At 42.7% G+C, this 13,071-nt stretch overlaps 1 protein-coding gene across 3 annotated transcripts in view; it reads left to right on the forward strand.

Moving 5' to 3' along the window:
* Positions 1–13,071, forward strand: part of LOC131228214 (flowering time control protein FY) — a 55,445-nt gene that overhangs the window by 31,974 nt on the left and 10,400 nt on the right. For all 3 annotated transcript variants that reach the window (XM_058224137.1, XM_058224167.1, XM_058224170.1), the window contains 2 exons: positions 2,332–2,410; positions 3,798–3,887. In XM_058224137.1, coding sequence (XP_058080120.1) covers positions 2,332–2,410; positions 3,798–3,887 — 169 coding nt within the window. The remainder of the gene's footprint in view (positions 1–2,331; positions 2,411–3,797; positions 3,888–13,071) is intronic.

Consider the following 13,071-nt stretch of genomic DNA (forward strand, 5'->3'; position numbering starts at 1 on the left):
TGGATGATTTAAGATAGGATTATTTACGTATATAATTATAGATACAACTGCGTATTTACACATGTATGTTGTGTATTTGTTCTTGAATGATGCATATAGACAAACTTTGCATCTGGGTATTTCTATGCTTCAAATCCTTGAAATGTATGGGCTTTTAAGAGTGCTGAGCATAACCCGCTGATAAAGAACCGAATCCCCTTTCTTAAGCTTACAGTAATCGATTAGAAGTAGAATCATCTTTCAAATTTAAAACAATGGCTGCGAGTCATTTTTTCATCAAATTCATGAACAGGATGTGGTTATTCACCATACGTGCTTTTGAGCACCTACCAAGAATGATTTCTGCTCTTTTTGGTGCTAATCTGACAATCAGAGGGGTGACACTTTTTTACTGGGTATTAGTACGTATCCTTCTGTGGACAGTGAACATGTCACACATGATCAACAATAAAACAAAAAATGATTGAAACCCATAATATTTCTTCGTAGGGTCTGAATTGTAGATTATTTGCATCCACAGTATATAAATCAGTACATATGCATTCATTAATACTTATAATGATAGACTAGTACATGAATAGATGCTTAGAATCATACATGCATTACAAAAAGATATAATAATGTCTACTTGTATGTACATGCTATGGTATATGATCACTATTGTTGGAAATATTCCGTTTCTACAATAGATATGTAACATGCTCATCCTGCTCCTACGACTGAAAAGCACTTGAGATTTTGGGAACCTTCTCCATTTGTATGCCAGTTTACCATTTTGTTCTCCAAGTGAGGTCTGTCATAATCTCAATTGGGCTTGTGAATGTAGTGTTACCTGGACGCATTGGTGCAGGCTATGAGCATGGATGGTCACAAGCAGTCCATGGTCTCCCTCAAGCTGTATTTAGAATGATATGTCGTAATTTAAACAACAATAATAACTGAATTGCGGATTAGATCCTACTATACGTATCATCACACCATCTTATTTGTTAACATTACACTGATTGGATTGAGCATCATGGTCAATGTACATGAGATGTTGCTCCCAAGAAAATTTAAGAAATAAAAAAATATAGTTTCTTTTGTTGGATTTTCTTCAAAAGACAGAAGAGTACAGATTTTCAAAATCCCATTTTAGATGATTAGGATCTACTTCCCATGTAGTTGAAATCAAATTTCTAAGAGATATCCTTCAATGTAGAAGGTCTATCCTCGATCTATTTCCAATAGAGGATTGCCTTGAAAGCCTTCTTACTGCCAGACTATAGGTCTATGGATGTGAGAAATAACGAGAGACGTCCAATAAGTGGACCACACGCCAGATGGAGGAGAGCTTGAGCAATCCCCTTTGGGATATAATCTATTTAAGGGAGTTCCACCATATGGTGGTCCTCACCCTTGTGGACTTTGGTATATGCCCTATATCATCAAAAGTCTGTGTTCTTAACTATCTATGTACCTAAATTGACCCAAATCCTTCCTCTACATGTGGTGTCCATCCTAGGTCTAAAATCCTACCAAAGCACAAGAGGCAGACCACTCAAAGATCCAACTATCAGATATCCATCAAGTTTGATTAAAACTTCAAAAGTGAAATCAAAATATCTAACGGTTGAAAATTGTCGAGAAAGCTTTTGAAAACATTGGAGAGCACTGACTAGCTATGAAACACTTGATGGATGGTCCAATCAACAAGATCTATCCACAACTGGGTTTCGGGAAGACTAGTGGATCCCATGCTAGTGCATCTAAGGCTTCAACCACAACCTCACTCATGCAACAACATCCATATGTCAGGCACTAACGTAGCCTAAAAAATGTGTACTAAGGTCACTATGCTATGACCATGAAGCCTTCCAAAACTGCAGGTCTAAGGATTAGTCAAAGCAAGCGTGCGATTAACTGAATCCAATCCAAGCATGATGAGCCTCTTGGTTAGGAGACTTGATGCGATCTTCCAATGTGAGTGTCCAATATGACCCAAACTCAGGTTGGGTAAGTCGCGTTCAGTTTTACTCAGGTTGGGTAAGTCAGGTTCAGTTTCATGTGAATCCAAGTTGCAGCCGTGCTTTATAGATATCCTTGGATTGAGAATCATATAATTCTGCAAGTATTTCAAGATGAAGTTCTAAAATTGTGTGAGATCTACTTTGGTTCATGAAGTATGGGTATGGATTCTTTGACAAATGTTTCATTGTTTTTGTAGAACACTTTCTGACATCAGTGCAGGTCCCAATGTTCCTGTAGTTACATTATCTATCTTAATGCTTTCCATCTGTGATGAAGGCTGGATACTCACTGTGTTGCATGTGTGGTTTATTGTTTTGCTAGCCTTGGCTTGGCACCCGTTCCATGAGGAATATTTTGTGAGTGGGAGCTTTGATGGATCCATCTTTCATTGGCTTGTTGGGTAATCTCTCTAAATAGAATACATTACGATATTTTTGTCAAATTCATTTTCTTTGATATCCCTCTCTCTCTCTCTCTCTCTCTCTCTCTCTCTCTCTTTTGCTGCAAGTGTTGCCATTGCATTTCAATAACCGCAAAAGCACTTTGGTGCAGTGTTTTAAATATCAATGATATCAGCCGATATATCCCACGAAAAATCTTGTATCCCACCTGTGCGACACGAAACGCACAGGTAGTGCCGATATATCCCACCTATTTGATTCAGTGAGCATTTTCATTTTTCGATTTATGTTTTTGTTGTAAATCACGTTTAACCAGTGTCAAATGGTCACAAATATATGATTTTTCGTGTTTTTCATGAAAAATCATAGATTTGGAACTTCGATTTCGAGATTTAGGGGAGATGGGTCAAGTTGCGAAAAATCAAAATTTCTCAATTTCTTGCAAATTAGATGCAATCTTTGTATCCAAACACAGAATTAAACATGTATGTAACCTAATCTAGTGATTCTTCTTTTGCTTTTGAATGTATTGCTTGTGTTTCTATACATGTCTTCTTACGTTTATAAATTATATGAATAGACTTTGAATATACTTGCATCAGTTCAGTTGGAAAGCGCATATATTAGGACCCCATATGAAGGAAACCCCTATTATGTGCACTTTTTTCTGTAATGTTTTGATTTTTAAGTGTGTATTGATGTCTTTTTCAACAATCCCTAAAGTTTCATTGAAAAATTCGACCAATTTCCCAATGTTCCCACGTTTCCCAACAACATCGATACATTACGTGATACAATCGATATATCCCATGCGATAACCGATATGTATCAGTATCCCAAGGGTGCGATACATTACGCGATAACGATATTTAAAACAGTGCTTTGGTGTAATAATTCTTCTGTCATTCTAAAATCTTCTAAGCTTTTATTGACATGGTTCATGTATTTCAGTATCTGACCTGAGTGTTGCTCACGTTTTTATATTTAGTTACATTTGTGCTGGGACTTCTTCTGCAACTGTTGGAACAGCATGTAGGTAGTGGCAAAATGGTCCCAAATGAGTTGGAACAGCATGTAGGTAGTGGCAAAATGGTCCCAAATGAGCAGTAACATTCCAAAATGAGCACTATGTCGCAATTCACTACACATTGCGATCCAGTGGATCGTGCCGTGTATTTTTATATTTCAACAATCATATAATATTACTGAGAAGAGAATGCTCAAAGGAAAAAAGAAGAAGAGAATGACTGAATAGATTTTTAAATTTGTTTGTTGCAGTATCCTCAATTGTTGATGCATTCAATCCTGGACTTGGAAGCATTGCAATTGGAAATTTCATTTGTACTCTTTATCTCATGGCCACTAAAATTATATTCTTATGCACAGGCATGAAACTCCTCAGATCGAAATGGCTGGCGCACATGATAACAGCGTGTGGGACCTTGCTTGGCATCCTATTGGCTACATTCTTTGCAGGTACCCTGGAGTTTTTTTTTCCAGTTGTTCTAATGTAATGATAACTGTATTTGCACTTTTTTTTTTTTTTTGTGAATTCCCTTACTTTGAAGTTATGTCTGTGTTGTTCAAACTTTTGTTTCTCAAATCTGAACTGTTTCCCACCTATATATCATAATATCATTATTTGCTGATTTTTGTGTGTGCTATTGCATATTGTGTCTGTCAATGTGTCCTAAACTTGTGACCATACTTATGTTATTGAATTTGTTCCAATGGAATCTTCTCAGACTCACTTTCTACATACTTACAGTGTTTTGTGGTTCTCTGACTTCATAACAATTGTGTAGATGGCTCTCTCTCTCTCTCTCTCTCTCTCTCTCTCTCTCTCTCTCTCTAGCTATATTCAATATAGCCTGTAGTTCATTATATATATATATATGTATGTATGTATGTATGATCAAATGCGGGGCTTGAGATATTATAATTATAGTTTTCTAGCCCCATGTATCCCTAGACACGTGCCAACCTGGCATCTTTGTAGGACCTTGAACCATGTATCCAGAGGGACCTGTTGTATTTCATTTTATCAAATAAATAGGCCTGCCAACTATCAAGCAGCCAACACATGTATGAAAAGAAAGCAAGTTCTAGACTTTATATTGTTTTTGTACATGCGGAGGCTAAGTGATGGTTGACTTACCTAATTAAATTGGCGTTTCATCAAGCTACCTCATTAATCAAGGTATGTTGCATCCTGCTATCTTCCTTTCAAATTTCTCTGATTTCAGTTTGAGTTGCTTGAAAAAAAAATTGTGTTAATGACAAAAACACCTCTCTATAAAAGGATGAGAGAGTAAAAAAAACCTCTTCAGCAATGAGGAAAATACCACCATAAAACGGTATGCTAACCTGCCCAGCAGTGTGGCCCCACTGTGAAAGTGTGACAACCCCAAAATCACGCCTTTCCAACCATAACCTGATCATCATTTGGGCCATTTCGTCAATTTGGAGGTGGTAGGGTGGTTGTCCTTTGTTTTCTATGGCGTGGCCCTTCTAATGATTGTATAGATTTGATTTTTGGGGCATCCCATCACCATGGTTGGGCTCACTTAATGTGCAGGTTGGATGGCATACACAAAACAAGGTGGGTCCCATGCACAAACAAACATCAAGGTGGCCCCACGTGCTGTTTGTATCAACCTGGCATATTGAACACTGAGTACTCAAATCCAGTAGTTAGGATTGTCTAAGAGACGTGATCTTCGGGCTGAACACCTCCATGAGGAGGCTTGGCTGAATGGTGTTTGCTTGCGTCTAGGATTAGTGGATTGCTGGCAATCTTATGGGTTATGGCATTCTGAGTATAAGATGTTACAATACACTAGGAAAAGAATATTCCAAGGCTGTCTTGATATGCAGCTTTGGTGTGCTGCAAAAGGGGCATCCCATGATTCAGACCCACATGGGGAGTTATTGAGGGCCGTCCCTTGTTTTAATACACGTGTTGCCTATTCATTAGTCAAGTAGCCTGGGCTTTTAGCAGAATAAGCTACATGATGGACCCCACTTGACACATGGCTTGGTTGTGTTACAAAAGTGCAAAGCTGGTATATATGTACAAGTGTATTAAATAGCGCCCATAGTGTATGCTATGCAGCATAGCGTTGTTGTAGCGCTACGTAGCGTAACCAAATAGCACAAATCCCCTGTATCGTATGCTACAGGGGTCATAGCGTACACTACAACTACGTAGTGTGTAGCGTACACTACGTTGCACAGTTTTTTTTATTTTTTATTTTTTATTTTTTTATTTTTTATGTATGTAAAATGGTGTAAAACTAATATTATAAGAAAATCTTATAATGTAAAATTGAAACCAATATTGCCTTATTGTTTTTAACTTAAAACAGTTTTGATTTCTTTATTAAAACATGCTTCGAACTCACAACATAAAGATAACTTAAAAGAAAATAGTTCGAAAGTGGGTTTTCGAAAATCCCTCTTTCAAACCCTAGCCTCCGACGCGGCTACTCATTCGATCCAAAAGGCCATTGAAGGAGAGTTTTTGGCCGATCATCAGAGCCTACAAGATGGTCTATTTGCTGTAATTTGAAGAACATTGGAGCTGAAACGAAGGAGAAATCAGATTTCCCCCTTTATGCATCCATATGGCTATGAAGTTACAAATTTCAGATTTTTGATTGATTAAATCTCTTCTTTAGCTTGCAAGAGATGTTCTTGCCCCTTGATGAGTTCATTTTCATTTAGAATGATTTTTTGTTTTGTTTTGTTTTGTTTTTGTTTTGTTTTTTCCTTTTCAAAATGCTGGTTATCATGCGATATTTGTAGGGTAAGGTTGGTATGCAATTTTTTCATTTTCTTTTCTTTTTGAGGTGTTGGTAGGCATTGTTTTCTATGGTGTAGCCCACGTGGGGTCCACTGTAAGTTATGTGTGGGTGTGGATATGCATTGTTTTCTATGGTGTGGCACATGTGGGGCCCACTAAGGTGTAAGTATGGATAGATGTGCAATGTTTTCTATGGTGTGGCCCAAGTGGTTTGCTTAGAAGTTTGTTGATGTGATAATTATTTGATTTGATTTATATATGTGGATTAGCTTTTGATAAATGATAATTAATTACTTGCTTGAACATGCTTATACTTGAAAATAATTTAGGTCTTTTTATAAATTTTTTTCCCGTACTATTTTTCATATTTTTTCTATTTTAAATTAAAAAATAAAAGTATCTTGTAGCTTATGCTACATGCTACGTATTTACGCTACACGCTATAGAGGGCTAAACGCTACGCCACACGCTCCCACTATTTAAAACACTGATATGTACTAAAGCTCTTGATAGGATTAGAAACATGCAATCAAGTTTTCTAAGCACTCCAAAATGTGCAATTGAGCATTGGATGCCGAAGACATGCTGTCGATGAACTTTACTATGGCGAGTTTAGATCAGATAGCAATAAATTGGTGGCCTAGTTCATCCATCACATCTTTAAGTGGGAATTTAAATTGGATATTTTCCACATGCCACATCCATTGTGAGGTCTTCTATTGTTTGAAAAAGCTCATGACGCTCAGATGGAAAAAGCTCCTGACGCTCCCGACAACCTCGGAGATCCAAAGAATCGAACCGTAGATAACGATCGAAGAGAATGAGACGCAACTCGTAGGGTGAAGAGTTAAGAGGGCCAAGCTTCATGACAACGCTTTCTTGTTTCGGAAAAACCAATCGATGCCAACGTCTCAATCAAAGGCAAAAGTGCAGAGTTATCATGAACTTCGGCGGATTAACATCGGCTGTCAGCATCAGAGGGTTGGACTAAGGTAGGGCAAAGACAGAGACGATCCAACGGTGCAACCAACCAGGGGAGAAAATCTTCCTCCTATCCTACTTTGTTTGTTAAAGGGTATCCGTTAGGTTGGTTACCGATCAAAATCGCTAGGGTTTTTGGACGAGCTGGGGCCGTGATGGGTGTCGTCATGCCCAAGGATGTTCAGACAGGTTAGTACAGGGGTTTTGCCCTTGTCAGGATGAGCTTTGAAGAAGAGCTCTCCAAAGCCGTGCTCATGTTGCACGGAGAAAGCTTCGGAGGGATGCCTCCTGGTTCAACGGGCGAGATTTGGCCCTAATCGGACGACTCTTCCTGCTCCTCTCCCTTCGTCCAACAAGCTCCCGCTTGCGGAAATCCTTAGGAAAATCAAGCTAGCAACTCATACTTCCTACAAAGAAGCGTTAACATCTTCAGAAGAATCCTCCAAAGAGCCGCAAATTGATGCTGCCCCGCTGTGAACGAGCAATGAAGAGATGGGAAGAAAGCAGCCAGGTTCGGAGGGATCCAAAAATCCTTTCTCTTTAAACATCTCCATGGAACGGGTAATCTACTCCAAGAAACGACTCCAAGATTCTGTAGTTATCAATACCAGGGAGGGAGCTTCCATTCCGTTAAGTCCGCAACTGGATCGACAACTGTTGCCGCATTCGGCCCTCTCAATACCTGATCAAACCTATGGGCTACAACGAATTGTGGGTTAGGCTCACTCCAGGCCTGAATCCAGATATTTGTATCATGGCTGGGTCTCTACATGCCGAGGGTCCTGTAGTCAGGGTGCGAAGCTGGGAAGCATTCTCCATGTTCGGCTCGGAGGACATTTGGGTTCTCATTTGGGGTATTCCTCTCGACATATGGGACGATGAGTTCTTCATCGTGGCAGCTAAAATATTTGGTACGCTGATCGAACTCGACGATAAGACAAAACAAGGAGAGGAGTTGGCGGTGGCTAGAATGTGCATCTGAAGACCGAAAGGGAAAGTTCTTCCCTCTCACATTATCGTTTCTGTGGCAGACAGAGAGATCTCACTTCCCGTCCAGTTGGAAGATCTTAACTCCCCGTGGCCTCGGTGGGGAGACTATTGGCGTGCGAAGGAGACCATTTCTACCCTTGCTCTGTCCAGAGCTGCGGAGGAAGAAGATGCGGGACCATGCTCCGGATTCTCCCGCGGAGTACCGATCGGTTTCTCTGCTGCCTCTCTATCTGCCATCATTTCGTCCTGCAGAGAGCAGGAATCGTACCAGACGCGTGGCGAGATCGCTCCGCCTCCTCGCGCGTTGTCTGTGGACAGGCTGCTGCGTGGCCATTGGACGGATGAGAGGTTGCCACGTGGCGATCGCTCCTCTTCTCCTGTCAGAGTGGCAGACGACTATCATGATAGTAGCCGGTCTACGGACTGCGCCGACCCTCCACTCTCGACACGTGGCGCAGTTCGATCGCACCTTCGGGAGGTCACAGGCCCAGAGCTTACACGTGGCCTATCTACGGCTGGGATGATGCCATGCTCTTGTTACGATAAAGGTGGTAGTCGGCCTTCTGTCAGGCCTACTCCTTGGCTCTTGACACATGGCGTCAATTCTTCGTCGCTGCAGGCTTTAGTTGGATCAGAGGTCACACATGGCCCCCGAGCGGTTGGGATGGAGCCAGTGTTCGCCTCGATCCTTAGCGCGCTCAATCCATTGGTATACCGTCCCGGGCACATGTCCCCTTCGGATCGGGCTGGATCTCTTCCGGACCTGATTCGCCTTCGCGGGTCAGATCGGTTATCGGGTCCCTTGGCGACTTAACTTACCCGCCTATTCTGGTTCCGCTCGAGCCCGGGTTTCGGGTCCAGCGTTATTTCCCAGATCTAGACCCGTGCAATTTAAATCTATCGTTGCATTCTAACCAGCCTAGTGACTGCAGGTTACTCTCTTTCCTCAGAGAAGCGTCCGATCCCTCTTCTTCCTTCCGATTCCCACAGGCAAGCACCGCGAGCCCAAACAATTAGATCGAACATAATAGAACGTTTTGATGGTGTCGGTTCCCAAGTGAGCGAGCAGTCAGCAGACGAGGCCGAGCTCCAATCTTTTGCCAGCTAATCAACCCCTCACATTTCATCCAGAACCGGAATGCTCGGAGCTTGACCAGGGTTCCTATCAGTCAGAAAACCCGACATCCCCTTCTAGCGTGCCCTCTTCCCCGGCATCCTCTCTCCGTAACTGGACAGAGCAGAGTCTTCTCACGTTGTTTCAAGAGCAACCAGACATCGACGTCATCGAAGCGGAATCGTTGCAGGTTCACCTTGGTGAGGCCCTTGCCTTTGAGGAGGTTAGTAACCTCATTAAAGATGATCATGCCTGGGCTAAACTCCCGGATACCATCCATAAGAATAAATGATTAGAGACACGATGGGGCATGTCGGCAGATCATTAGGGCTACGTTTGGTGATTGTTTGGAAGATTTTTTGGCCCTGTTCCACTGTGTAGAGAATCGCGACAGACCTCTATCTCCCTCTAATTCGCCAAGAACTCGTTGCGCCAGGTCTTCCAGCAGTAGAGAAGTTCAACGTCTTGTGGATGGTTTAATTAGTTTAGCCCTCAGCTAGAATGAAGAGTCAGGGTTCCCGGGGAAGTTTGTTTGCCAAATGAAGTTCTTATCTTGGAATGTTAGAGGCGTTGGATCCAAGCAGAAATGTCGTTTGATCAAAGATACCTGCGATAGATCCAATTCGGATGTGGTTTGCTTTCAGGAATCGAAAGTGTCTGGGTGTGATGAGAGGCTGATGGGCTCCCTCTGGAAGTGTAGAGACATCAAATGGGTTGCTCTGGATGCTAATAGTAGTGTTGGAGGCATTATTCTCGCCTGGAAAACCTCGACTTGGTCTCTCCTCTCCAGATGGGTCAGTTCTTTTTCAGTTTCGGCGACGCTGCAACACACAACTTCGAGTTTCTCCTGTCTCTTCTCTTTTGTTTATGGTCCCAATCTCGACTCCAACAGGCTTCAGTTCTGGGAAGAGGTCTCGAACTCCCAATCTCGACTCCAACAGGCCTTGTTGTATCATGGGTGATTTCAACATCACCAGGTACCCTGATGAAAAGTCCCATGGGAATTCTATCTCCCCTGCGATGGCTTCTTTCACCCGGTGGATCGAAGATAGTGAGTTAGTGGATCTTCCGTTGCTTGGCTCTAGATTCACCTGGTGTAATGGTCGTGCCTCTCCAACTCTTTCCAGAATCGACAGGTTTCTCGTCTCCACTGGTTGGCTCAATTCTTTTCCCTCTTCTGCCCAATCGGTCCTTCCCAGAACCACCTCAGACCACTGTCCCATTCTTCTGGATGTGGAGGAGCAGAATTGGGGTCCCAAGCCTTTTCGATTCGATTGCTCATGGCTAAAGGTCAATGGCTTCAAGAAGATGGTTGCGGACTGGTGGTCAGATTACTCGATAGAAGGTTATGCTGGTTTCAAGCTCAGCTCTAAACTGATACATTTGAAGGTTGCGCTCAAGCAATGGAGTCAGATTGAGCTTTGTAACAGGTACTTGGAAGTGGATTCTCTTCTTATCGAGTTGCTCAGTATCGATGTCCAGGCCGAAGGGGCCCCAATGCCTCCAGAATCTCTGGCTAGAAGAGTTCAGATTGTGCAAGATCTGGCAGGCAGGGCCCTTGAAAAGGAAATTTTATGGAAGCAAAAAGCTCGGGCAAGTTGGTTGAAAGAAGGGGACTGAAACACCAGATTTTTTCATAGCATTGCCAGTATGCACGCAAGGAATAATAGGATTACCAATCTTATGGTTAATGGAGTGCGGATCAAAGACAAAGTTAGAATTATTGATGAAACTGTCAGCCACTTCTTAGTCCTTCTCAAGAGTGAACATAGGTGTAGACCATTTCTCGACAACCTCGTCTTCGACATGCTTTCGACAGCAGAGGCTACTTCCCTTGAGGCTCCTTTTTTCTCTGATGAGGTTAGGAATGCGCTAGCTTCTATGGCAAGCGATAAGGCTCCTGGGCCAGATGGTTTCCCCATCTTATTCTTCCAACATTTTTGGGAAGTGGTTCAAAGCGACATTATGGATTTCTTCGCCGAATTTCATGATAGAGGAAGATCTCCAAAGGTATGGGGGCCACTTTCATCGCCCTGATTCCTAAAGTGCCAGGGGCAGCCTCTTTCTCAGACTATAGGCCGATCAGTCTCTTGGGAGGCCCATACAAGATCCTTGCAAAAGTTTTGGCGTTACGATTAAGTAGCGTGATCGGGAAGATCATTTTCGGCAACCAGTGCGCCTTCATTGCTGGCAGGCAGAATGTAGATGCGGCTTTAATTGCTAACAACTGTTTGGATTCCTCTTCCAAATCCGGAAAGAAGTTCATCACTTGTAAGTTGGACATCGAGAAGGCCTATGATCATGTCGGTTGGGCTTTTCTGCAATACCTTTTGAATAGGATGGGGTTTGGGAAGAAGTGGGGAGGTTGGATGGAGGAATGTATTGGGGCCGCTCATTTCTCTATCCTTCTCAACGGCTCCCCAAAAGGTTGCTTAAAGAGTTCGAGGGGCCTCAGGTAGGGCAATCCGCTTTCCCCCTTCCTGTTCTTACTTGTGATGGAGGCCTTTTCTTGTATGTTGCACAAAGGTCAGGCTGAAGGAGTCCTTCATGGGATTTCTATCAAAGGGCTGAGCAACCCGATATCCTACATCCAATATGTGGATGATTCTCTGATTTTTTCGGAAGCTTGTGCTGAAAAGGTAGACAATCTCCGAACTACAATTCGATGTTTCGAGGTAGTATCTGGGCTGCGAGTTAATTTGGCTAAATCTAAGCTCCTCGGCATCAATTTGGATAGCAAGGAGATCGATGGAATGGTGTCCATTATTGGCTGTACCGTGGCTGCTCTCCCTCCCTGTTTTGTCAGTCTTCCTCTTTGTATTGGCAGGCCTCCCATTAGGATGTGGGAAAAAGTCATTTCCTGGTGTGAGAAGCTGTTAGCCCGCTGGAAGTGTCGATAATTATCTTTGGGTGGGCGCCTCACTTTGATAAAAGCATCTCTATCCAACCTCCCCATTTATTTTATGTCGTTGTTCAAATGTCCGCCAGCGGTTCTGGTCACCCTCGAAAATGTTAAGCGCAACTTTCTTCTGCTTAGATGGGAGGAGGTGTGCTGCTGTCTGTCTGATGGGGGGCAGGGATCAGAAATCTTAAGGAGATGAACCGAACTTTGATGGGAAAATGGATCTGGAGATTGGGAGTTGAAGATGGGAGTATGTGGAATTCCATCATTAAACACACATACGGGAAGTCTGTCGGGGGGTGGTGGACCAAGGGGTCCTCTTCATATAGGGCTGCTCCAATCTGGAAGGACATTCTCAAGATGAAATCAGAGGTGCTTAGAGGTGTTGCATTCGAGTTAGGAATGGGGCTAATATTCGGTTTTGGGAAGATACTTGGGTGGGAGACGTTTCTCTTAAACTCAGATTTCCAAATATCTTTTCCCTAACCCCAGATAAAAATATTTTTGTGTCCGATTGTTACGAAGTGAACGACAACAACATCGTCTGGTTGGTCGGCTGTAGAAGAAATCTGCATGATTGGGAAATCCCTGAATACGCTGAGCTGCTGGAATGTTTATCGGTTTCTCTCCCCTCATCTGCTCCAGATTGTCTGCTTTGGAAACCAGAAAAGTCGGGCCGCTTCTCTGTTAGATCCCTGTTCAACAACTTAACTGCTAACAGGTCTCTCTCTCTCTCTCAGTCCAGACACGCACCATTCCTGTGGAAATACACTGCTCCTCCTCAGGTAGTGGCTTTCGGTTGGCTTGCTGGCAGAAAAAAGATTCTCACCATCGATAATCTCAGGAGAAAAGGGATGATTATCCCTAA

Source organism: Magnolia sinica, chromosome 1 (assembly GCF_029962835.1).
Source record: "Magnolia sinica isolate HGM2019 chromosome 1, MsV1, whole genome shotgun sequence".
NCBI lineage: Eukaryota > Viridiplantae > Streptophyta > Magnoliopsida > Magnoliales > Magnoliaceae > Magnolia > Magnolia sinica.